Source organism: Musca autumnalis, unplaced genomic scaffold, assembly GCF_047663935.1.
Source record: "Musca autumnalis isolate F117 unplaced genomic scaffold, ASM4766393v1 scaffold_4, whole genome shotgun sequence".
In the NCBI taxonomy this organism is placed as follows: domain Eukaryota; kingdom Metazoa; phylum Arthropoda; class Insecta; order Diptera; family Muscidae; genus Musca; species Musca autumnalis.
In genome coordinates, this window is record NW_027411977.1 from 59,420,978 (window position 1) to 59,448,402 (window position 27,425).

The 27,425-nt window shown below is 40.2% G+C and overlaps 1 protein-coding gene across 47 annotated transcripts in view; it reads left to right on the forward strand.

Annotated features, from left to right (window-relative positions):
* Mbs (Myosin binding subunit) overlaps nt 1-27,425 on the forward strand; it is a 304,687-nt gene that overhangs the window by 92,299 nt on the left and 184,963 nt on the right. For all 47 annotated transcript variants that reach the window (XM_073982195.1, XM_073982167.1, XM_073982168.1 and 44 more), the window contains exons 3-6: nt 13,024-13,136; nt 17,831-18,131; nt 22,862-23,118; nt 23,191-23,288. In XM_073982195.1, the coding sequence (XP_073838296.1) occupies nt 13,024-13,136; nt 17,831-18,131; nt 22,862-23,118; nt 23,191-23,288 (769 nt within the window). The remainder of the gene's footprint in view (nt 1-13,023; nt 13,137-17,830; nt 18,132-22,861; nt 23,119-23,190; nt 23,289-27,425) is intronic.

Genomic DNA, 27,425 nt, shown 5'->3' on the forward strand with positions numbered 1-27,425 from the left:
GCTTGGACTTCTCCTACACCTGAATTCCACGTAACGTCCACACATAAACTGGTATTTTCTAAGACACACTTCACATCTAACTTCACGCCTCAAGCATTCCGTTCACCCCATTTGCTCTTATTTCTTGTGAAGTTTTTGCGGCTAAGATTCATTAGGGTATTTAAAAAGAATAGTACACCCTTAGTCTGTCCATAAAATAGTAAAAAAATAAGCGTAAATGGGTGAACAAAATGCTTGAGGGGTGAAGTGAAAGGTGAAGGGTGTCACAGAACATTCCCGATAATTGATTAAACAACGTTTCAAACTTGGCCGGAGGTTAGTCTGATCAATGTCCACAAACAACATGGAGTGCTTGACAGTATCAAAGCCTTATGATAAGTCAAGCGCCACCATCACTGTTCTATTACACGGCTTGCTCTGGTTGAATCCTCGACTAATATGTGTGGAGATGGCTTGCAGCGCTGTTGTTGTGCTGTGATGCTTACGAAATCCATACTGATGTACTGCAACTGGATAGCTGTTTCTGACGCTGGGGAGGACTAAAACTTGAAGAGTCTTTGCTACGGGTGACAAAAGCGAAAACGGCCTGTACGATTAAACTTTTCTGGCATCCTTGCCTGAAATAACTTGCGCGCCGTCGGATCAGTCACCATGTATGCTTAGAAGATATTATGGTCCTCTATAAGAAGACCTTGTGTTCTTCTATAGAAGGCCTTGGGGTAATCTTTAAGAACTTGTGGTCTTCTATTAGAAGATTCTTCTATAAGAAGACCTTGTGGTCTTCTGTAAGAAAAATTGCTGGTATTCTGTAAGAAGAACTTGTGCTATTCTGCAAGAGAATTCTTCCATAAGAATACCTTGTAATATTCTATTATAAAAGTCATCTATAAGAAGACCCTGTGGACTTCCATAAGAAGACCTAGTGGTTTTCTTATAGAAGACCCTGTGGTCTTCTGTAAGAAGAACTATTGATCTTCTATAAGAAAACATTGTGGTCTTCCATAAGAAGACCTAGTGGTCTTCTATAAGAAGACCTAGTGGCCTTCTATAAGAAGACCTAGTGGCCTTCTATAAGAAGACCTAGTGGTCTTCTATAAGAAGACCTAGTGGTCTTCTATAAGAAGCCCTAGTGGTCTTCTATAAGAAGCCCTAGTGGTCGTCTCTAAGAATACCTAGTGGTCTTCTATAAGAAGACCTAGTGGTCTCCTATAAGAAGACCTAGTGGTCATCTATAAGAAGACCTAGTGGTCTTCTATAAGAAGATCTAGTGGTCTTCTATAAGAAGTCCTAGTGGTCTTCTATAAGAAGTCCTAGTGGTCTTCTATAAGAAGACCTTGTAGTCTTCTATAAGAAGACCTTGTGGTCTTCTATAAGAAGACCTTGTGGTCTTCTATAAGAAGACCTTGTGGTCTTCTATAAGAAGACCTTGTGGTCTTCTATAAGAAGACCTTGTGGTCTTCTATAAGAAGACCTAGTGGTCGTCTGTAAGAAGACCTAGTGGTCTTCTATAAGAGGACCTAGTGGTCTTCTACTATAAGAAGAACTTGTGCTCTTCTATAAGTAGTCCTAGTGGTCTTCTATAAGAAGACCTAGTGCTCTTCTATAAGAAGTTCTAGTGGTCTTCTATAAGAAGACCTAGTGGTCTTCTATAAGAAGACCTAGTGGTCTTCTATAAGAAGACCTAGTGGTCTTCTATAAGAAGACCTAGTGGTCTTCTATAAGAAGATCTAGTGGTCTTCTATAAGAAGTCCTAGTGGTCTTCTATAAGAAGACCTTGTAGTCTTCTATAAGAAGACCTTGTAGTCTTCTATAAGAAGACCTTGTGGTCTTCTATAAGAAGACCTTGTGGTCTTCTATAAGAAGACCTTGTGGTCTTCTATAAGAAGACCTAGTGGTCGTCTGTAAGAAGACCTAGTGGTCTTCTATAAGAGGACCTAGTGGTCTTCTACTATAAGAAGAACTTGTGCTCTTCTATAAGTAGTCCTAGTGGTCTTCTATAAGAAGACCTAGTGCTCTTCTATAAGAAGTTCTAGTGGTCTTCTATAAGAAGACCTTGTGGTCTTCTTTAAGAAGTCCTAGTGGTCTTCTATAAGAAGACCTTGTAGTCTTCTATAAGAAGAACAATTGATCTTCTATAAGAAGACATTGTGGTCTTCTATTCGAAGATTATTCTATAAGAAACCCTTGTGGTCTTCTATAAGAAGTCCTACTGGTCTTCTATAAGAATTCCTAGTGGTTTTCTATAAGAAGACCTAGTGATCTTCTATAAGAAGGCCTAGTGGTCTTCTATAAGAAGATTATTCTAAAAGAAGTCATTGTGGTCTTCTATTACAAGGTTATTCTACAAGAATACCTAGTTGTCTTCTATAAGAAGACCTAGTGGCCTTCTATAAGAAGACCTAGTGGTCTTCTATAAGAAGACCTAGTGGTCTTCTATAAGAAATCCTAGTGGTCTTCTATAAGAAGCCCTAGTGGTCTTCTATAAGAAGCCCTAGTGGTATTCTATAAGAAGACCTAGTGGTCTTCTATAAGAATACCTTGGGGTCTTCTATGAGAAGAACTATTGATCTTCTATAAGAAGACATTGTGGTCTTCTATTAGAAGATTATTCTATAGGAAACCCTTGTGGTCTTCTATAAGAAGTCCTACTGGTCTTCTATAAGAATTCCTAGTGGTTTTCTATAAGAAGACCTGGTGGTATTCTATAGGAAGGCCTAGTGGTCTTCTATAAGAATACCTTTGGGCTTCTATAAGAAGGACTATTGATCTTCTATAAGAAGACATTGTGGTCTTCTATTGGAAGATTATTTTATATGAAACCCTTGTGGTCTTCTATAAGAAGTCCTACTGGTCTTCTATAAGAATTCCTAGTGGTTTTCTATAAGAAGACCTGGTGGTATTCTATACGAAGGCCTAGTGCTCTTCTATAAGAATACCTTTGGGCTTCTATAAGAAGGACTAGTGGTCTTCTATAAGAAGACCTAGTGGTTTTCTATAAGAAGACCTAGTGGTCTTCTATAAGAAGCCCTAGTGGTCTTCTATAAGAAGACCTAGTGGTCTTCTATAAAAAGACCTAGTGGTCTTCTATAAGAAGACCTAGTGGTCTTCTATAAGAATACCTTGGGGTCTTCTATAAGAATACCTTGTATATAATCTATTAGAAGATTATTCTATAAGAAACCCTTGTGGTCTTCTACAAGAAGTCCTACTGGTCTTCTATAAGAAGTCCTACTGGTCTTCTATAAGAATTCCTAGTGGTTTGTCTATAAGAAGACCTAGTGGTGTTCTATAAGAAGGCCTAGTGGTCTTTACCTTTGCGCTTCTATAAGAAGGACCATTGATCTTCTATAAGAAGACATTGTGGTCTTCTATTGGAAGATTATTTTATAAGAAAACCTTGTGGTCTTCCAGAAGAAGACCTAGTGGTCTTCTATAAGAAAACCTTGTGGTCTTCCAGAAGAAGACCTAGTGGTCTTCTATAAGAAAACCTTGTGGTCTTCCATAAGAAGACCTTGTGGTCTTCTATAAGAAGACCTAGTGGTTTTCTATAAGAAGACCTAGTGGTCTTCTATAGAAGACCACAAGGTCTTCTGTAAGAGGCACTAGTGGCCTTCTATAAGAAGACCTAGTGGTCTTCTGTAAGAGGACCTAGTGGTCTTCTATAAGAGGACCTAGTGGTCTTCTATTAGAAGACCTAGTGGTCATCTATAAGACGACTTAGTGGTCTTCTATAAGAAGACTTAGAGGCCTTCTATAAGAAGACTAGTGGTCTTCTATAAGAAGACCTAGACGTCTTCTATAAGAAGATTATTCTAAAAGAAGTCCTTGTGGTCTTCTATTACAAAATTATTCTATAAGAAGACGTTGTGGTCTTCTATTATAAGACTCTTCTATAAGAAGAACTTTTGGTTTTCCATAGGAAGACCTAGTGGTCCTCTAAAAGAGGACCTAGTGGTCCTCTAAACGTTTGCTCTTTTATAAGAAGACATTCTGGTCTTCTATTAGAAAATTTTTCTATAACAAGACCTTGTGGTCATCTATTAGAAGCTTATTCCGTAAGAAGACGTTATGTGGTCTTCCATGAGAAGACCTTGTTGTCTTCCATGAGAAGACCTTGTTGTCTTCTATTAGATGCCTTTAGTCTTCTATAAGAAGACCTTGGGTTTCTATTGGAAGACCTTGTGACCTTCTATAAGAAGGTGTTGAGGTTTCTATTAGAAGATCGTGTGGGTTTCGATAAGAATACCTTGTTGTCTTTCGACCATAAAGTGAGTCTTATATAATAGGACCTTGTGGTCTTTTAAAGAATGCCTTATGGTCTTCTATAAGAAGCCCTTGTGGTCTTGTATATGAAGCCCTTGTGTTCTTCTACAAAAATAACATTTGAGAATATTTGGTGTTCTATATGAAGACTTACCGCATATCTATATAATAACTTATTCTATAAGTAGGACATTTTGTCTTCTATATGCAAACAATTTCGTCTTTTATACGAATACAAAAGTTCAACACTTTTGGCCTTTAATCCAATTTAAGTCTAATTATCGGATCATAACTGCAATATAATATTTTTTCTTAGGGTATGTCAATACTAATATTTCCATTTAAAATATATAACAAATTATAATTTGCGTCATAGATAAATCAAATAAATTGACATCTACTACAGCAGCACACAGCATTCGGACCAATAATGGTTGGTGGTGGTGATCATCATGCCCTTAGAGCGAGCGTAAAGGCGTATTCAATACATCATTCCGCAGCATTGACGCTTCAATTGGAACACGTTGTTTTTTTGTTGTGTGTTTTCTTCCACATCAAAATAACGTCATAAAACGTCAATCTCTTAATAGACAAACTAACATTTTAGTTGCAATCAATCGATAGAAAAAACCCCTTATCTAAACTCCATTTCAATTGGCAATTACAAAAAATAACAACAAAAAAACGTTGAATTGCATCCCCAACACACAACTGTTTTTTGTGGCTGTGGCTGGCTGACAGGTATATGGACGTCATTAGAATGAATACAAGCCGGCCCCAGACCAGCAAGCAGCAACAATGCCAAAAAACCACAAAACATGCGGTGTTTTAGCAGCAAGCAAGCTTTGGTGGCTGAATGGCTGGCAGGCAGGTCGGATGACTGACTGACTAACTGCTGCTGCTGCTCAACTGACTGGCATAGGGTGTAAAAATAGTGAATAGAGAAGCAGTGCAAAAATAACAACAATGTGAATTGATCGATGTAAACAATACCCATATAGCGAGTTTTATGCCGACAAAATTTTAAAGACGGTAAACCGACGAGATACCTGGAGGGGGGAGGGATTTATAAATATTTCTATTAAAACATTTGATCGCTATTTGCAAGTAGCAGTTTTTTTCTCTAGAATTCAAAACAAGACTGCATTCGCCCCTTATGGGTGGCTGGTTGTTTGAAAATGGAGCTGTTTAAATGAGATACTGACTGAGTGGCAGAGAACACGAGTTGCTGCTGCTGCTGTGGTTTTCCACCACTCTGCTTCTGGTTGGATCATACATAATATGACCAGCACCACCACCACCAACCACTTCAAAATTTAAGTTTCCGCTCAAAATTTTCGATGATATCATCCAATAGCAGTTGTCGTCTACCCTGCGGCAGTGATTCTTTATCTTTACTTATTACTCACAGCCGTTACTAGCTATGACAAAAATAAAGTAAACTCTATAGCTACAACGGTACCCGCCGAAATAAAGACAATGTCTGATATCAGACATATCGTAAAAAAAAACAAAACTGTTGCTGCCTTTGCATGAATAACAAACGACGGACGATATTTATGTAAACATATTCAACTTTGTTTCAAATCGAAACAAAAGAACAAAACAAAAACTGATATTTACATATTTTTTTTGAAACATACAAAAAACTGTCTACTGCTGCTGCAACATTAGCGATAGTTTTAGTTATGTACGTACGTTTAATATAGAAGACTATGTGAATTTTCTTATAGAAGACTACATGGATCTTATTGAAGAAGAACAAATTATCTTTTTAATGAAGATCAATTGTTTTCTTATAGGAGACATATAGAAGACCAAATGGTCCACTTATAGATGGTCTTTTAATAGGGAACCGAAAAGTCTTCATAAAGAAGACCAAATGGTCTTTATAAAGAAAGTCAAATGTCTTCTTATAGAAGTCCAAATGGTCTGCTTATAGAAGGCCAAATGGTATGCTTATAGAAGATGTTTTTAAAGAGAACTAAAAGGTCTCCATAAAAAAGGCCGAATGTTCTTCGTACAAAAGGCCAAATGGACTTCTTATAGAAGACCAAATGACCCTCTTGTAGATGACATATTAATAGAGAATCAAAAGGTCTTCATAAAGAAGACCAAATGATATTTATACAGAAGGCCAAATGGTCTTCTTATAGAAGACCAAATGATCTGCTTATAGAAGACCAAATGGTTTTTATACAGAAGTCCAAATGGTCGTCTTATAGAAGACCAAATGGTCTGCTTATAGAAGACCAAATGGTCTGCTTATATGTAGAAGACCAAATGCTTTTATACAGAAGTCCAAATGGTCTTCTTATAGAAGACCAAATATCCCACTTATTGAAGACATTTTAATAGAGAACCAAAAGGGCTTCATAAAATGTCCAAATGATCTTAGAGAAGACCAAATGGGTTTCATTCATATAGAAGACCAAATGGTATTCTTACAGAAAGCCAAATGGTCTTCATATACATAGAAGACCAAATGGCCCACTTATAGATGGCCTTTTAATAGAGAACCGAAATGTCTTCATAAAGAAGACCAGATGGTCTTTATACAAAAATCCAAATGGTCTTCTTATAGAAGACCAAATATGCCACTTATAGAAGATGTTTTAATAGAGAACGTTTTCATACAAAATGCCAAATGGACTTCTTATAGAATACCAAATTACCCTCTTATAGTTGACTTATTAATAGAGAACCGAAATGTCTTCATAAAGAAGACCAAATAGTATTTGTACAGAAAGCCAAATGGTCTGCTTATAGAAGACCAAATTGATTTCATATAGAATACCAAATAGTATTCTTACAGAAAGTTCAATGCTCTTCATATAGAAGACCAAATGGCCCACTTATAGATGGCCTTTTAATAGAGAAACGAAATGTCTTTATAAAGAAGACCAAATGCTTTTATACAGAAGTCCAAATGGTCTTCTTATAGAAGACTAAATGACCCTCTTCTAGATGACCTATTTATAGAGAACCGAAATGTCTTCATAAAGAAGACCAAATGGTCTTTAAACAGAAAGCCAAATGGTCTTCTTATAGAAGACCAAATATCCCACTTATTGAAGACGAATTAATAGAGAACCAAACGGGCTTCTTAAAATGACCAAATGATCTTATAGAAGACCAAATGGGTTCATTTAGAAGACAAAATGGTGTTCTTACAGAAAGTCAAATGGGCTTCTTATAGAAGACCAAATGGCCCACTTATAGATGGCCTTTTAATATAGAACCGAAAAGTCTTCATGAAGAATGGTCCTTATAGCAATGGTCTTATACAGAAAACCAAATGGTCTTCTTATATAAGATCAAATGGTCTGCTTATAGAAGGCCAAATGGTCTGCCCTCTTATTGATGACCTATTAATAGAGAACCTAAATATCTTCATAAAGAAGACCAAACGGTCTTTGTACTTACTGTACTTACTTAGCTGGCCCATTACACAATATTTGTTCCATAGGCCGAACTAAGAAAAGATCTCCATTCCTCTCTATTTGTTGCTTCGCACTCTGGAATACCACGCCTTTTTATCTCATCATCCACTTGTTTGCGCCTTCTATTACTTGCCCTGCCAATTCTGCGTGCACCGTCAAGCGGTCCGTATTTATACACCTTTTTAGCGGGTTCATCATCGTTCATCAACGCAATCGCTGCATCTCGATACGTTTAACAATATTGATGTCGTTGTATAGCAGATACAGCTCGTGGTTCATGCGACGTCGATATTCACCGTCAACGCAGATTGGTCCGTAGATCTTTCGAAGAATTTTCCTTTCAAACACACAAAGCACTGCCTTATCTGCTTGCGCAAGTACCCAGGCTTCGGAGCCATACATCAGCACGGGTAGTATCAGTGTTTTGTATAGCTTTATTTTTGTTTGACGAGATGTGGCTTTGCTTTTAAACTGCTTACTTAAACCAAAGTAGCATCTGTTGGCCAATACAATTCTTCTTTTTATTTCACAACTGATGTCGTTTGTTGTGTTTACGGAGGTGCCGAGGAAGACGAAGTCTTTTACTACCTCAATATTATAGGAACAAACTTGCACAGGTGGTCCGAGCCCAATGGACGCATTGCGCGTCGACACCATCAACTTGGTCTTCTCACCTTTTACCGCCCATGATGTCTATATCATCAGCATAAGCAAGTAACATGTGACTATTGGTGTAGATTGTGCCACTTCTTTTGACGTTTGCCTCTCGTATAACCTTTTCCAGCAGGATGTTGAAGAGATCACACGAAAGGCTGTCTCCTTGTCTGAAACCTCTTTTGGTACCAAATTCTTCGGAGAGGTTATTTCCTATTTTAACTGAGGACCTCGTGTCAGTTAAAGTCATTTTACAAAGCCGGATGAGCTTTGCGGGGATACGAAATTTTCACATGGCTTGAAATACCTTTGAACGCAGCGGGCTGTCGAAGGCTGCTTTATAATCGACAAAAAGGTGGTAGGTATCGATCTGCATCTCTTGGGTCTTCTCCAGGATTTGCCGCAGGGTAAATATCTGGTCAATGGTGGACTTGCCAGGTCTAAAGCCCCACTGGTATGGTCCAATTATCTCGTTGACCATAGGCTTTAGTCGTTCGCACAATATAGCTGACACGATCTTGTAGGCAATTATACCTATAGTTAGAGCATACAGTCTTATCTCCCTTCTTGTGGACGTTGCACAGGATACTCAGGTTCCAATCGTCGGGTACTCGTTCTTCCTGCCAGATGGTGCTAACTAGCTGATGAATACACCTTATCAGCGTGTCGCCTCCGGTTTTGAACAGCTCGGCTGGTAAGCCATCGGCCCTTGCTGCCTTATTATTCTTCAGCCGATTTATTGCTGTCCTTACCTCATCTTGGCTGGGCGGTATACATTCAATACCATCTTCTGGGATTGGGACTGTGGTATCTTCGTCGTCTTCACTGCTATTGGATATCAACAGATTTGAAAAATGTTCTTTCCATATCCTGAGTTTCCATATCTGTTGTACAAAGCCATCAGTTTGATGCTTGACTCGTTGGTATAATTTTCGGTCTTCATTCTGGCTCCTGTACATCTCGATTTTTTCACACTCCCGCTTTTCCATCTCTCTCTTTTTCCTGCGGAAAAGACATTTCTCCTCTCTCCTTTTCTCCCTGTATCTCTCTCGTGCGCTACGCGTTGCTACGGATTGTAAAGTAGCCCTATATGCCGCATTTTTCTCTTCGGTGGCAGCACGACACTCCTGATCATACCATGGATTCCTTGGTGGAGGTCTGTGGTATCCAAGTATGGATTTTGCGGCTGTTTGCATGGAGTGGGCAATGCTTTGCCATTGCGTTGATATGTTATTGGGATGAGGAGTGCTTTGATTAAGCAATTGGGCTAGTTCAGTGGAATATGCTGTGGCTATCTGTTGTGATTGCAGCTTACCGATGTCTAACTTTCGTGTTGTGTCTGTTCGTACTGTTCGTACGTACATCCAACACCCTCGATGAATGTTTGCGGGGTTCGTTTACTTTAGAGGGGTTTGTTTTTCTTTTCTTTCGTTTTTTCATAGTAGGATGTTTTTTCTAGGGGAGGGTTACTAGCCCGACGCCCAAACCCAAGTTTTTAACGTTGTTCTGGGTGAACGCGCGGCACATGTTAGCTCACTACCTTTAACGGGTGTTAAAGGCTGTTCCCCAGGTGACACAACGGGGAGGTCAGTGTCCACTTGAGATGAAAGAAGGACCAAGATAAATCCTGGGCTTTGCCATGTTAATGCCGGTCAAGACCGTTGCTTGGTATCATTCATCCCCTACGTCACCCGATGGCCTTTTAATAGAGAACCGAAAAGTCTTCATAAAGAAGACCAAATGGTCTTTATAAAGAAAGTCAGATGTCTTCTTATAGAAGGCCAAAAGGTATGCTTATAGAAGATGTTTTAAAAGAGAACTAAAAGGTCTTCATAAAAATGGCCGAATGTTCTTCGTACAAAAGGCCAAATGGACTTCTTATAGAACACCAAATGACCCTCTTATAGATGACCTATTAATAGAGAATCAAAAGGTCTTCATAAAGAAGACCAAATGATCTGCTTATAGAAGACAAATATACAGAAGGCCAAATGGTCTTCTTATAGAAGACCAAATATGCCACTTATAGAAGACGTTTTAATAGAGAACCAAAAGGTCTTCAAAAAAAGGCCAAATGTTCTTCATACAAATGGCCAAATGGACTTCTTATAGAATACTAAATGACCCTCTTATAGATGACCTATTAATAGAGAACCGAAATGTCTTCATAAAGAAGACCAAACGATCTTTGTACAGATGGTTAAATGATCTTATAGAAGACCGGGTGGGGTCAGCTTATAGATGACCAAAAGTTCGTCATAAAAATTACCAAATGGTTTTCTTACAGAATGCCAAATGGACTTCTTATAGAAGACCAAATGGTTTTCTTATAGAAGGCCAAAAGGTCTTCCTATAGAAGACCAAATGGCCCAATTATAAAAGATTTTTTAATAGAGAACCAAAGGGTCTTCATAAAGAAGACAAAATGACCTTTATACAGAAGGCCAAATGGATTTCTTATATAAGGCCAAATGGACTTCTTTTTTATAGAAGACCAAATGGTCTTGTAGAGGGACAAATGGCCTTCTAATAGAAATAGCCGTCTTGCTAAAGAAGACGTTATAATACAAAATCAAAATTGTCTTCTTATAGAAATCCAAATGGTTTTCTTATAGAATACCAAGTGGCCAGCTTATAAATAACTTCCAATAGATCTTCTTCGAAAAAAAATTCAAAATGATCCACAAAGTGCTCTTAAACTTCACTTTATCCGAATTTTGTGTTTTAGGTACCCGAAGGAATTGACCGATATAATCCATATACGAACCCGATCTATGTCTGAAAGTAAAAATACGATGTGCAAAGTTTGGACCAAATCAAGAGTTATCTTTCACACCATTTTACAGAAAAATTTAGAACTTTTGTTGGGGAGGTACCCGAAGGAGTGGACCAATAGATCCCATCTTCGAACTTAAACTAAGTTTGGACAAAATATTACGATACCCAAAATTTGGTTCGAATCGGTTGATCCGTTTAAGAGTTATCGTGCGCACCAGCCAGACAGACGGACGGACATGGCTAAATCGACTCCAAATTCTCTGAAACGAATATCGTCCAAACATACTTGGGGTCTAAAACCGTTATTTCGATGAGGCACATTTTTGGTCGTGTCAAAGTGTATACGAGTATACCCTTCCTAGCCTAAAGGCTGAGGGTATAAATATGACAAAATAGTTTTCTTACAGAATGCCAAATGGAGTTCTTATAGAAGACCAAATGGGCCTTAATGGCCTACTTATAAAAGACCTTTTTAATAGAGAAACAAAAGGTCTTCATACACGAGGACAAAAGGTCTTCTGATAATAAAACTAAATGGTGTTCCTATAGAAGACAAAATCCCCCCTTTTAGAAGACATGGTTAGACCAGACCAAATGCTCTTCATATAGAAGACCAAACGATCTTTATATAGAAAACCAAATGCTCTTCATATCCAAGGCCTTGAACAACACTTAAACGGTACTTAAATGAGCATTTTTATCTTTTGTGAGGGAGGTATCGGAAGTTGTAGTCCAAAATAGATTTCTTTGAACATTTGGAACACATTTTACAATGACCAAAGTTTGGGCCAAATGGGGCACTTTATTCGTAAGTTTTAGTGTGCATCGGAAAATTTAGTTGATTTTTCCACGAAACCCATAATATACCCGAACTCTTGTAGAGATGGAAGAAATTTAACGATGTGCAAAGTTTCCACCAAAGACACAATTCGTAAGTTATCGTGTTCATTGGTAATTTTAGTTGGTGCCGGCAGGATGCTCCAGAAGTATGAATTTGCCATCGAAAAACGGAAATATCAAAAGACGATATACGACATTTGTTTTTATATTACTGTAAACAGGACGAACTACAAGGGGTTCCTACGGCAGCAGGTTCTTTCGTACCGGATTGACCCGAAACCATAGTGTTTCAGCCAACATTTGAACATTTTGAACTTTTGTGAGAGATGTGTCCGATGGTGGTGTCCGATATATACCTTCTTGAAACTTGATGTACGTTTGGAAGAAATTTTCCAGAAGATTCTGCCAAATTTTAAACTTTTGTGTGGGAGGTACCCGAAGGAATGGGCCGATTACTCCCTTCGAGAGTTATAATGCGCACTATTTAAGCGAAAATTTGAACGTTTTTGGGGTAGGAACCCGAAGGAGTGGTACGATATGGAAAATCTTCGGACTTGATGTATATTTGGATAGCATATTACGAAGTGCAAAGTTTCGTACGCACTAATCATCCATACATACGGACGGACAAGGCTAATTTGAATCCAAATTACCTAAAACGGGGTCTAAAACCATTATTTCGAAGAGGCACATTTTTGATCGCATCAATGTTTATATACGATCGTTAACCTAAAGGTTGAGAGTATACCCAGTTTATAAAAACAAAATTTCAACATTTTGTGTGATTCAAGTATTTATTGTCATGTCTTATTTTCCTCTAATAATCCACTTAAAACCAATAACAAAACCTCTTACAATACATTGTTGCAGCGGTTTCAAATCAAAGAAAAAAAATTAAGAATTTTATGTAACCAAAGCAACGTCGTCGTACGGTGTCTTTTTAAATAATTTGTTTATCTGTATAAAAACGTTGTTTCCTTTGGCATTTGTTTTGAATATTAATTCTAATTTCTTTTTCTTTCTTTTCCTCTTGCTGTCTTTGCAGGCCTGCATAGATGATAATTTAGAAATGGTCGAATTTCTGGTGGAACAAGGCGCTGACATAAACAGACAAGACAACGAAGGTTGGACACCCCTGCACGCCACAGCCTCATGCGGGTAAGTACTAGACTCAAGCACACACACACACAAATCATATTTACAGATAGACCGACGACAGCCATTATTCCATTCAAAACAAAAATATGTGCCAAACATTTGTTGTTCGATTTTGCGGCTAAGACAAACAAACACAAAAAAAAAAATCAAAACAAATGTTGTACCCCACTGCCCGCTCAATATCATAGAGAGAACTTTACAAGAAGAAGAAGAAAAAATTGCATAATTATTAATTATTTCACCATGTGTCTGTAACCATTGCCCATCAACGTCATCGCACAGCTAATCTTAACAAGATGAAGAAGAAAAGAAGGGGATCAACATGTATCAAATAATCTTCTCTGCTGTCATTTTTTGAAACGTGTTGGCCTTTGCAGCTACACTGGGCAACTTTATTTGCATCGTCCAAAACCTGCCTCATTGAAATGGTCTTCGTAATATTTTGTCCAAACTTAGTTTAAGTTCGAAGATATGGCTCATCCACAGCCAACGAAACTGCGTCGTACCCATCGATTTTCATTCATTTTCCTCAGATAAAATATCAATCATTGAATTGGAAAGGCGGAAATTTGAATTATCTTTACCATATTTCGTCTGTTTCGAACTTATAAAGCTATCAAATATGACTTCTTTGTACTTTTGTTGTAGTCTTGAAAATATTGAACCCAATTCAGTACACAATTTTGACTTTGTAAATTGTTTCTATCGATTCCTTGATAAGAATATTTTTTGAAGCTCCAAGCATCAATTTTCAATATATTCCAACACCCTAATACAATTTTTAAGCCAATATTTGTTGGCAATGGACACTCACGGCCTTTATTTTTAATTATAAGTAGTTTTTTTAAAGTTTTCAAAATTTGACAAAGGATTTGTGCAAATTCTTATGGTGGTTCTATCCTGGTGAACCATTAAAACATGCCAATAGTTGTTGTTGTTGTAGCAGCATTTAAACTTACGTAGAAGCATAGGTTTAATGCTGGGGTTGGCAGCCGCTGACCGAAACACTATGGTTTTGGGTCAATCCGGTACGAAAGAACCCGCTGCCGTGGGATTGTGCCAATATTTAGACATTTTTTCATAAAGCGAGTAAACGCATATGTGAAACACGGTAGTTGGTTCTGCTTTTGAATCCCTTCGTTTTTTTGTAACAGTTTTTATTCGCTGCTAATAGTACACGTTTTTTCAGGGGCATGAGAAAATTGTCCGAAAGCTGTAAAAACCCCTTATGACACTCTGTGTACCAAGAGGGCTTCGTAATATTTTGTCCAAAATTAGATTAAGTTCGAGGATGGGTCACATCGTTCCATTATTTCAATTACCCCCCTACAAAAGTTAAATTTTCGGACATAGATTAGATAAGAATATGGACTATATCAGTCCACTCCTTGGGTAACTCCCACACAAAATTTAAGGGCCTGTTTATGTATGTCGGTAAGAAAACAAATGTTTTGAAGCAAAAGCAAATGAAATAATATTTCAAAAACTAAAGTTTGGGTGTCTTTCATGCGCACACATTTTCGTTTCGAAATACATAAACTGGGGGTAAAAATTTTCGTGGCACAGTCAAGAAACAAACAAAACAAAAAAGTGACTGATGAGCACGAACACAAACACACTTCACTGTGCGATGGCACACCGATTCCGATCACTATTTACTCCACAATCCCACGGCAGCGTGTTCTATGTACCGGATTAACCCGGAACTACACGACTTCATTGTTCCGGCCAGCGGCTGCCACCTCAGTGTACATATGTTTGTATTTGTTTCGTTTTTCTGTGTTGGGAGCAGCATATCCCGGAATGCCTGCTCCGAATCCTTTTGGTCCGTGCCGGGACGGAGAAAAAACCCAGGACCAATATATTTGTGCTCGGTTTGTCACATCCGCATCTTCACCCACATCCAGCCTTAGGTGAGATGCAATAGATGTCAGGAGTGGGTGCATCTAAGGGGTTGCTATGGACTTGTCCACGTCAGGGACTATTGTTGTTGTTGTTGTAACAGTGTTTTTGTTATGTTTATTTGTTCGTTCCTCTGTTCAATCTGGCTCTGGGTCTATCTCCAGTTCAAGAAAAGTGGCTGCTTCGATGGGATGTAGCCATAGATCCACTGGAGTTAGATGGGTAGGTTTGGCGGGGCAGTTAAAAAGGTGTTGTGTGTCGTGCGGGCCCATGCCGCATACTGGGCAGATGTCTTGTCGATTTCCGCCCAATAAGAATTTAGGCAACTGCAATATCCCGAGCGTAGTTGAGCCAAAACTACTCTAGTTTGTCGTGGCAGCTGACGCTCCTCAGCTGCGATAGATGGAGGATGTACTCCGAGTACTTTATTCACACTATAATTGCTTAAGGCCTTGGCAACTGCGTCCGTGTGAATGCTATTCAATACTGCTTGATATGCTTGTTGATCTAGGGGTTCTCTACTGTATCGTTGGACCTCTCCCTCTAGAGCATGGATATCCTTCCTGATCTCCCTGATTGGGCAGGGCCTACCCACAAGATGGTGATTGGGATGGCTCACACGATAACATCCAAGCAGGTATTGCAACGAAAGCATCTCATTGTGTTGCTTTACAGGAAGAATTTTTGCCTCCTCATGTAGATGGTCCACTGAAGATTTGAGGAGGCACCCTGTCGCTGTTCTCAGGGCTGCATTCTGACAAGTTTGAATCTTTTTCCAGTTCGAATCACACAATCTCGGGGACCAGACTGGAGCCGCATAGCTTACCACAGACCGACCTATCGCGTTATATGTGGTCAACAAGGTTTCTTTATCTGCACCCCAAGTGCTGCCGGCCAGGGACTTGAGGACCTTGTTCCTACTTTTCAACTTGTCGCAGATAGCTGTGGCGTGTGCGCACGACGTGAATGTAGTGTCGAATGTGACCCCTAAAATTTTAGGGCAGTTTGTGGTCGGAATTCTGCTACCGTCGACCACGACATTCAACTCACGTCCAAACTGCGCTGTCCATGTGGTGAACAGAGTGGCTGTAGATTTTGTGGGGGATATCTGCATATTCCTCGAATGGAAAAAGGTGGTAAGATCAGTTAAATAGTTGTTCAGTCTCTCACAGATGTAATCAGGATAGGTACCCAACGCCAAGATCGTGCAATCATCCGCATACGTCACGATCTCAATGCCGTCTGGAGGGGGTGGAATACAGGAGAGGTAGAGGTTAAACAGTTCCGGAGATATCACCCCACCTTGGGGAACTCCCTGTTTCACTCTACGGGGTTTGGACTTCTTATTCCTGAATTCCACGTACGACTGGCGTCCACACATATAGTTGACGTCAGGGACTATGTTGCTGCATGCTGTGTGAATACAGTCCCCTGTGAGTCGTCATCGGAATACGAAACTCCCTCGTCGTCTGATTATAAGACTCCCCCGAAGTCCCCTCGACAACAACCGCACATTCAGCCTTTAACACCAGCCGTTGTTGCCCTAATCCCGGTAAATGCATCATTTTTGCAATTTAATTCCAATGGACTCCGAGGTAAGATCGAGGAAATAGTGGACTTTATGAATCGGTAGAAGATCAAGGTCCCGGCGGTGAGCTTGGTCAACAACAACTGTAGCTTACAACGTTGCGATGGTTACAACGTGTTAAGGAAGGATCGCACCAGAAGGGAGGTAGGGGATTAGCTTTCCTATTGCACCAGTCTGTCCAATACAGACTTATCTCGATTGAGCATGTCTCTAATGACCCGTACATGGAAATTATTACAACAACAACTATTTACTCCAAAATTTTGGCCATAACGTTCGATAGCAAGCCACTGCTTTTGGGATGAGATCAAAAGTAGGAACAATTATCTGTAAGTTGTTGTCCGCCAGCACTTAAGGCGCTGATAAAGGAACCTTCTTGACCACTTACAAAGCAATAGTCTGTGGTAACCTATGGAAAAATATTTAAAACTGCCAACTCCTGATTCTTTACGGACGCAACCAGTCCAAGCTGCAGAATTTTTGAATCTGGATACAGAAAAAGCATCTACATGGAATAATTCTCTCAAACTTAAATCAAGTTCTAAGATAGACTATAACGGACTAAGAGTTTTTCATGGATCGTTATAAATAATTCACTGATTATATTTTTTTCGAGGGCAAGTCCATTCTTCCTGTCACAATAACTCGAAAGCTCCACAAAATCCTACCATGACCAGCTAAAATAACCATGAACACGATATGCAACAAAAGGAAAGGCATGAATCCTAAAATTAGATCCAGTTCCAAGACTATGTTGGTCCATTCCTTTTACGTTTAAATCCATTTTAGGGCCACATATGTATATGGTTATGTTGAAATTTTAATAGGGCATAGTTTGTGGGATCGTGACTGCAACATTATAATATTTTTTGTTACGATAAGACTTGCAAAATCTTGTAAACCTAAAAACCCCTAAAAATGTAAAGTTGTATCGCGATTTATTTAAAAAGAGCTCCAACGAATTTTTTGATTTTTCTCATCTATGAACATTGTAGTAAGCAACTTCCATTTAATGTTAGTTCAGGCGCATCGTGTATAACTTAGACTTCTCTCGAAAATGACCCTAGAGTTCCGGAAAAAATCTATTTAAAAACCCTTTAATTTTCATACCAAACAATTGTAAAATTTTCAATTTTATTCTTTTCAATTCTTTTTTTAATTGTATTTTTAATTTTTCTCTCCCCACTTTTTTCTCTTTTCACAGCTTTGTGAGCATAGCACGCTATCTGGTGGAGCATGGTGCCGATGTTGCTGCCGTCAATAGCGATGGTGATTTAGCCGTGGACTTGGCTGTCGACATCCAACATTTGCCCATGATTGATTTCATGCAAAAAATGGTGGCCGAACAGCAAATTGATTGCGCCAAAGCCCGCCAAGCCGAACAACAACAAATGCTTGCCGATGCCAAAAAATGGTTGCGTAGCGATGCATCAGAAATTGATCGACCACATCCAAAAACTGGTGCAACAGCGTTACATGTTGCTGCTGCAAAGGGTTATACAAAGGTGAGTTTTTAATATGTGTTTATAGGTACGAATATCGACTACTCTCTTCCTTCGGTTACCATCCACACAAATTTTCAAAATTTTGTGCAAAAGTTGCTGTTTTTAAGGACATGTCTCGGATCGTTTTGTATTGTTTTGCAGCAAGTTGTTCTTGTGGTCGTTATTACGGCAGTACCAAAGGGCTAGCCTTAGAGAAATCGAATGTCTTCTCTCAGGTCTTCTGGACAGGACAAGCCTATTTTTATATGCTCAGCATTTATGCTAACGAGGGCAGGTTAGGTTTAAGGATGGATAGTCATCTAATTGTATAGGTGACTTCTTCACTCGGAGACCGTTGGTTCATTGCGTTCATCCTAGGTAAGTTGTAGGTGATGAAGGTGGTGTAAAGAAAGATGTGAAGATAATGATATGATGAGATGATGATGAGTTTAAGATGCGGATCAGGTGAAGATGTAGGGGGTTGATGGTGTGGTAAGATGATGGAGTGAAGATGAAGATGTGCATCGTTGGCAAATTGATGTTCTGAAAGTAGAAAGAAGAGAATTAGCATAGGTTAGGTTAGGTTATAGGATGCGCAGCTGCTGTATATAGCAGCCACTCCACTCGGAGACCTTGTGGTCCATTGTGATCATCCTGGTTTATAAATCCGGTTGTTGTTGTTGGTGTTATTTCATGTTTGGTGATTCTGTATGGTGCTGGGTGTGGGTGTGGTGATGATTGTTGATGATGTGGGTGTGGTGATGATTGTGGGTGTGTGTTGATTATAGATGGTATGTAAGTGGTGGTGATTGTGTGGGTGTGGGTATGGTGATGAGCTTAGATGATTATGGATTTGGTTATTGTTTGGCGATGGTGGTGATTGTTGGTGATGCGATGGTGTGTGGTTGTGTACAGATGAGTACCGGTTTTGTTGCTGCTGGATAGGAGAGGAAATGGTAGGGAAGAGACGGGTCAAGGAGGTATAGGAGGAGGATGAGGGAATAAAAGAAAAGAAAGCAAGAGAGGTATATTAGTTATTAAATAGACTAAAATGCAGTCAAGTAGATCTGCCCCATAGCCATTTGAGACCTCTGCAGTATGCAAGCAGGACTGATGGGTCGGAAGAAGAGAGGTGAGAGAGCGATTCAATCATGTGTGTGCCAAAGAGCCTATATCTCTTGGCCGCCAATCTGGGGCACTGGCACAGTAGATGTTCAATCGTCTCCGTCTCCTCTGCATCTTCACACAGCCTGCAAAAGTCACTGCTGTTGGTCTCCCATCTGCATGTCATGGATCTGATGTTGCAGTGGCCAGTAATGACCCCTACAACAACCCTGATCTCCGACTTGCATAGCGAGAAGAGGGAATCAGTTCTACGTGCCGAGATCTCCGGCCAGATTGACTTTGCTACCCGACAACCAGGAGCATCTTGCCAAATTCTTTTGGTTTTCTCAACGTAGAACCTTGTGAGTTTGTCAATGAAATGACAAAGCGGAGGTCGTACTCCTACTTCCATTTGCATGTCGGTTGATTGCGAACCCCGCCTTGCCAATTCATCCACAATCTCATTTCCCTCTACACCACAGTGACCAGGTACCCAACAAAGTCTTACTGGCATTCTGCAGGTCTTCAAAACAGGCCTACAGTCTCGAACGATCCTAGATTTAATAGTGAAAGATCCTAGAGCTTTTAGCGCAGCCTGGCTATCTACATATATAGTAACCGCCCTGTCTGCTAAGTCTGTCCTTCCCACTAGTGCCTCTAAGGCCTTCAATACTGCAAAGACTTCTGCCTGGAAAACACTACAGTTGTCGTTGAGTTTGTAGGAGTACCTGAAGTTCAGTTCTTCGGAGTACACACCAGCACCCGTGCCGTCTTCCATCTTAGACCCATCAGTGTAGATGGATAGGCTATCAGGTATTGGTCTGCACTGAACCCATTCTCCCTTATCGGGTATTAAGACGTCAGGTGTGTTGAAGTCCAGAGACGGTGACATATAGTCAGTCTCCCCCCTCTATCTCCAATCACTGACTGACTACTAATCCGCCGCAGAACAGTTGCATGACCAGCCATTGAGCATCGCCACATGTCAAGTTCCCTAAGCCTCAAAGCACACCTGGAGGCCTGGAGCTGAACCAAAATGTCCAGAGGTTGAGCATTTAAAACAGCATTCAGCGCCATTTGAGGCGTGCTTTTTATAGCTCCAGTAGTGAGAATCGACGCGGCACGTTGCACCCTGGTTAGCTTAGAAAGATTTGAGAATTAGCATAGAATTATGTTAGTTAGGGACTATAGGTGCTTGGAAAATTTGAGAACAATGGGATCAATGCTAGATAGGAAGGTCAGAGTATCTATCTCATATCTACCCAGTATTCGGTGTCTTCTTGTTTGCAACATGGGACACCTGAATAGTAAATGTTCGACAGTCTCTATCTTCTCCGTATCTTCACAAATTCTGCAGGAGTTAATGCCACTGTCATCCCATTTCGAAGTTAGGGATCTCCGCAGTGGCCTTTTATAAGTCCCACCGCGATTTTTATCCCTAACTTATCAAGTGAGAGGAAGGGAGGTCGTTCTACGACGAGATAAGAGGGTACATACAATTTCATACGGACAAAAAGTGCCTCATCGAAATCATTGTTCTAGAGTCCAAGCACTTCGCAATATTTCTACCAGACATAGATCAATTTCGAATATGGACTATATCGATCTATTCCTTCGGGTACCTCTCTCACAAAATTTCGATGAAGTGCACTTTAAGACCTCCGCTCGAATCGTTTTGATTTTTGTGTAGGGATGCATCGCAAGCTTAAATCGAGTGCTTAGATGGGCCATATCGGTCCACTTCTTTGGGTACCTTCCCCACAACAGTTCAAAACTTTTCGCTAAAATGGTGCGCACAATAACTCTAGAAGCAACTAACCGCTTTGGTCCATACTTTGCATACCGTAATATTTCTACCAGACAGATCAAGTTCGAATATGGACTATATCGGTTCACTCTATCGGGTGCCTCCGACACAACATATCGGACTCCCTCAAATTTTGTCTATAAATGTCAACTCCTTCGGGTACCTTCAACACAAAATTGCAGAAAAGTGCAGTTTAGGACCTCTCCTCGAATCGTTTTGACTATTTCTCCAACAGGTGGCAAGTCCATACTTCTTGAGAAAATTACCCGAAAACTGTAAAAAAAAAACACCTATGTCCAGCAGGTGCAGTGGCTGGTGCGCACGATAACTCTCGAACCGAATATGGAATATGGTAATAATGATTATTTCTTCAACAGGTGGCAAGTCCATACTTCTTGAGAAAATTACCCGAAAACTGTAAAAAACACCTATGGCAGGTGCAGTGGCTGGTGCGCACGACAACTCTCGAACCGAATATGGAATATGGGAATATTTCTTCGAATATTAGATAAAATCCGAAGGTGCTACTTAGAGGTCAACTTCTTCTTCTTCTCCACCTCCCCTACAAAAGTTCGAAAATATTCACTAAAATGGTTCGCGCGATATCTCATAAACGGAGCAACCAATTTGGTCCAAACTTTGGATCTCGAAGTATTGTGTTCAAAGGTGGGCCGTATCGGTTCACTCCTTGGGGTACCACATACACACAAATGTTCAACATTTTTGTTTTAGTGCGGTTAAGAATCTGTTCGAGAATCCTTTGATAATTTTTAACAAAGGTACTCCTAGTATCCGTGTTTACAGCGATATTGTGTTTTTCGTGGGCAAGTCCATATTTTCTGATATAATGGTCCGAAAGCTCTTAATTATATGGTGACCAACTGAAATGACTGGTGGGCGCGAGAGGTATGACGCCCAAATAAGATCCACTTTCAAAATGGACTATGTCGGTCCACTGCTTAGGTACCTCCCCCGCAAAACTTTTGAGCTTTAACCAAAATCTATATTTTTTGTCGGCAAGTACATACGCCCGCAATTCTGAAAACCCCTACAAAATCCATAATTTTTTTTGGGAAAGAAGTGTTTCAATTCACACAGCTAAGGGTATATCTCTGTCGGCAAAGCCGACTGATACTTTTACGAAAGTCCAAATGCTGTTTTGTAGCAGATCCAAATGACCGAAATGTTTTCTTTTGTATTACCCGAAGTTTTTTTGAAGACTAGAAAATCATCACATATTAAGCCCTACGATCTGCCCACGGATTACATGAAAGTGTTTTTATAGAAGATTTATAGGTCTTCTTTCGGAAGACTTAAGGATTTAAGTAAGCACTTCTCTTCTTTGGCGTTTCCAAAAGACAAACATGATCTTCGTACAGAACACGCAAAAAGAGTCAGATTTAAGAGGACCCAGAGGTCTAATTGTAGAAGCTCCATATTGCCGCACTGGTATACATACCCGCTTTGCACCCTGAATGTTCACTTTTAACTCCCAGGCCAGATAGCATCAAAGTTTCAAGGGTGGCAAAGTGTTTTAGCCATGTAAAACTTCTTTACAAGTGGTGTCTTAAGGCACACACTTAAGACACGGACTTGGCGATAAAAATTAGGCCTCATATCATTAATCCAACATGAATAACTCATTGATATGAGAAAAGTCGCCTTTGTTACTTCGGTAATGTCTTTGGGAATATATGTATGTATTGAATATGAATCAAAGAATTATCTCTTTAACGAAAAGCGCCAAAATACCGTCACAGAATACAAAACGATTCCCACTTTTATGACCCTAAAAAAACACTTCTGTTACCAATTGTTTTCATCTCTTTCTATTGAACAGGTTTTAAGTTTACTGCTCGCTGGACGTGCTAATGTTGATGCTCAAGACAATGATGGTTGGACACCATTACATGCTGCCGCCCATTGGGGACAAAAGGAAGCGGCACAAATGTTGCTCGATGCCATGGCCGATATGGATGCCCATAATTATGCCGGACAAACATGTATCGATGTAGCCGATCGTAAAATGGTTAAATATTTGGAAGAATACAGAGCCAATAATAAACGTATTAAACGAAGGCCATCTAGTCAAATCAGGTAAGTGTGCAATAAAATTTTCAAATGAAGTCAGTTCAGAATTAAATTGCATTTTTTCTTTAATTATTGCAGTCGAATCTCAGATACCATTGAAAATCACATGGACAAAACACCACCCAAAATTATACGCGTTGAAGTTCGACCAGATAATAATAAGGACCATCCTAATGGTAAGTTTTATTTAGGTGAAAATTGAATAGGCATCTTTGAGGGGCCATAGTTAGATAATTCGAATTTTATCATATTTTATATTAATGTGGGTGGGCTTTTCTTTTGGATTCGAGTCGATTACTTAATTTATATATCCGTAGCAAAAATATATATTAGACATTTCAAAGGGTTTCCTCCATGGTCTGCAAAAAAGGACATCCATCCAGGAAAACAAACCATGAGCAGTCGACATAATTTGTTGTAGGTTCAGTTAGATTGATAGCACTGGACTGGTCAACAAACCTCTAAATTAAAAGGAAAACAGTGTGGGCGAAAGAATAGCTACAAATAGAATATAATATGCCTGTATGGGAGTTTTGAAAGTTGATATCGTGAGGTAATCTAAGAGGGCACGACAAGTTCCATTAATTTCAATGCTTTTAGAAATATTTGGATTAATATTCTCTGGAATCCTTCTAAAAAGGTGGTGATAGGGGTAAGGGATGAATGATGGTTATGTTATGTTAAAGAATGTCTAACTGTTGCAATTGACAGCTTCTTCACTAGAAGGCCTTATTATCTATTGTGTTCATTCGGGAAAGTGCTGAAAGGAAAAATAGAAAAGGATATTATGGGAAGGGTGGAAATAATAAACAATTTCAGTCACTTGCAAAAAAAGAACACGACAGATAAATATATACTCATTGATACTTAGTATCACAATTTCCTTTTCTCAGTATTCCGGAATCCTCTGTTTGAAGGGTTCTAGAATGTCGTATGAAAGATGTTGTGGCCTTAAGCCCCGTATATCATCATGAATATTATATCCAGCGGCGTATGGAATATACCATGTTTAGGTTTCAGGACGCGCTACTGTAAGGAGGAGACCAAAGGCCCATTGTGTTCATCCTGTAAGTAGAAGAGAAAATATATACCTGCTGGTCGAATAATCGAAGTGGAAGCGAACTTCCTAGCAGAGGCGACGGGATTAGCAAATGAGCGTGATGAACTTCGTTGTGCCAAAACGGCTGCCCCAAAGTCAGGGAGCTGACACTGGAAGTTAACAGGTTGGTCGATGAGCATAAGCGGGACAAATGGTTAAATCACCTGAAGAGTTGCAACATTGGAGCCAGAATAGTTGAAGATAGCACGTTTGGCGACGTTACGCTGACTGATCCGAAGAGGTGCGTTAGTTATTTCAATCGACAGTTTGTCGAGCTCCCCGAGAGTGGCAGGGCGAAGAGAAGGGTAATACGTCGCATTTAATCTCTTCCTGCGGAGGATTAAGCACCACCATGATGTTGCGAATGTCATCAGGAACGCTAAATCATCCAAAGCGCTGGGGCCTGATGTAATCTCCATTATAATGCTGAAACAGCTGGATGTACCGGGAGTCGAGTAGGTTTGGGGATGTGCAGCCACTAATTTGTGACTGCGTCACTCGGAGACCTTCCGGTCCATTGTGATCATCCGGGGGAAAATTAGATATGTGCTGTAAAGAACAGAAAAGATAGAGAAAAGAAAAAAAGAGGCAAAAATAAATAGGAAACTATGAAAGTATTAAAGAAGTAATTAAGCAGAAAAATTTTAGAAGGGAAAAATAGTTTTAGTGATGGAAAAGTTGGTGTGGTGATGGTTGGTAGAATATTTGAAATACGGTTCACGTGTTCAGGTTGCGCTGTCCCAGCCACTTCAGATTTCGGATGATGTTGTAGATTACAGCAGGTTCCACAGTTGAATAGAAGGTTAGACACGGTGGAAAGTGAACACCCACTAATCTATGCCGCATACGAGCCAGGGCTGGACATCGACAGAGGAGGTGATCGATCTTTTCCTCTCCTCCTCATCCTCACAGAGTCTGCAATAGTCAGTAACATCCTCATCCCATTTTATGGTAAAGGCCCTGATGTAGCAGTGTCCAGTGATGACTCCCGTCACTACGCTAACTTCAGTTTTACTCAGGTTCAACAAAGATTTCGTTCTTTTGACTGACAGAGACGGCCAAATGGATCTTGACACAATGCACCTGGGTTCATTATGCCATAATTCACTGGCTCTTTCGTCAGAGAACGTTTCAATTTTTTTGGAAAAAGTGACAAATGGGTGGTTTGACGGAGTCAGCGATTGCTAGATCTGTAGACTGCGATCCTCGTCTAGCTAATTCATCTGCTCCGTCATTACCCATATAGTCGCGGTGTCCTGGTACCCAGCATAGCCGAAAGCCGTTAGTTAGCGCTCCCAAGGCTGATCTACACTTAAGGACGACATCGGACTTGATGTTGCAGGATTTGATGGCTTTAAGAGCCGCCTGACTATCCACAAAGATAGTCACCGGTTCAAAGATTTCTGCATTAAAACTTTTTATCAATTCCGCTGCCTTCCAAATCGCGAAGATTTCAGCCTGGAAGACACTACAGTTGCTATCTAGCCTGTAAGCGTACTCAAGAGATAGCCTTTCATAGCACACGCCAACCCCCAGTACCTTCCTCCATCTTGAAACCGTCTGTATAAAAAACCAGACCGTCCAGAGGGGGGTTACAGCGGATCCAGCCGTCCCTACTAGGTATAGCAACATCTATATCGTCAAATCTCAGGACTGGTGATATATAGTCGCTCAGTTTTCCTCGTTGATTCACATTGATACCAGATTCATTCAGGATACATCCATGCCCATAGGCACAACCGGGCCAGAGATTCTGTTCATGCAACCTTAGGGCACTATGAGTTGTCTGACACTTAATGCAGAGGCTCAGAGGTCTTAGGTTCAGCATTGCGTTCAGAGAAGCTTGGGGTGTGCTTCTGGTGGCTCCAGTTATGAGAATCGCGGCAGCTCCTTGTCAAGTTTGCTGGATGTCCACAACCCCACAATGTCCCCGAAGTCTAGAAAAGGGTCAAAGTGGTCCCGCTATTACAAGGATGTCAGCAAAGGTGTATCGTACAGACCGATTTCGCTTTTGTCGCCCGTAGCAAAGAGCCTTTAGGCTTTAGTCCTTAGCAGCGTCAGAAATAGCTATCCCGTTGTCAATTAGCATGGATTATCTAAGCAGCACAGGACAACAGCGCTACACACCATCTTCAAACATGTTAGTCGAGGACTCAACCAGAGCAAGCCGTGACAGAACAGTGATGGTTGCGCTTGACTTACCAAAAGCCTTTGATTCTGTGTAGCACTCTCGCTGTTTGAGGACATTGAGCAGACAACCCTCCGGCCAAGTTTGAAACGTTGGATAATCAATTATATGTATGGAATTCGGGAACACGAAGTACAAGCCCCGTAGATTGGAATAGGGAGTTCCCCAAGGTGGGATGATATCTCCGAAACTGTTTAACCTCTACCTTTTCTGTATTCCGCCTACAACAACCATTGACCAGATACTAATCTTGCGGCAAAATCCTGCAAAGGATCCAAGAGATGCATATCGACACTTACCATCTTTTTTTCGATTGTAAAGTAGCCTAATAGAGCTGTCACACGTTCATTGGTATTCCAAGCAATGTCTGAATTTGGTATTCCCTCAAAACTCATTCAACTTTGTAAATAGACATTAATTGATACCATCAAAAGAGGTTTCAGACAAGGGAAAGCTATGTGTGTGAATTTCAACATTTTTTTTTTTTTTTTTTAAAAAAAAGGTTTTGACCTGGCAAACACTATTGACGAGATATTTTCAATGTCTAACTGATTCCAGTCCTTAATTAAAATAGGAAAGGACCTCAACCATCCTTTCGTGTGCTCTTTTCAACCACTTCTGGCTTCTGACTGGTACCTTTCCTGATGACATCTGTGAGAGACTGAACTCCTATTCAACCGATCTTACCACCGTTTTCCATGCGAATAATATGCAGATTTCCGCCACAAAATCTGCAGCACCACATGGACAGCGCAGTTTGGAACAGAACTGAATATCGTTGTTGTTGTTGTTGTTGTAGCAGCATAGAAACCTACTTGAAGCACAAATATGATGCTGGGTTGGCAGCCGCTGGCAGAAACACTTGGGTTTCGGGTCAATCCGGTACGAAAGAACCCGCTGCCGTGGTGGGATTGAATGTCGTCGTAGATGGCAGCAGAATTCCGACCACAAACTGCCCCAAAATTTTAGGGTTTACATTCGACACTACTTTCAAGTTGTGAGTGCTCGCAACAGCTGTCTGCGATA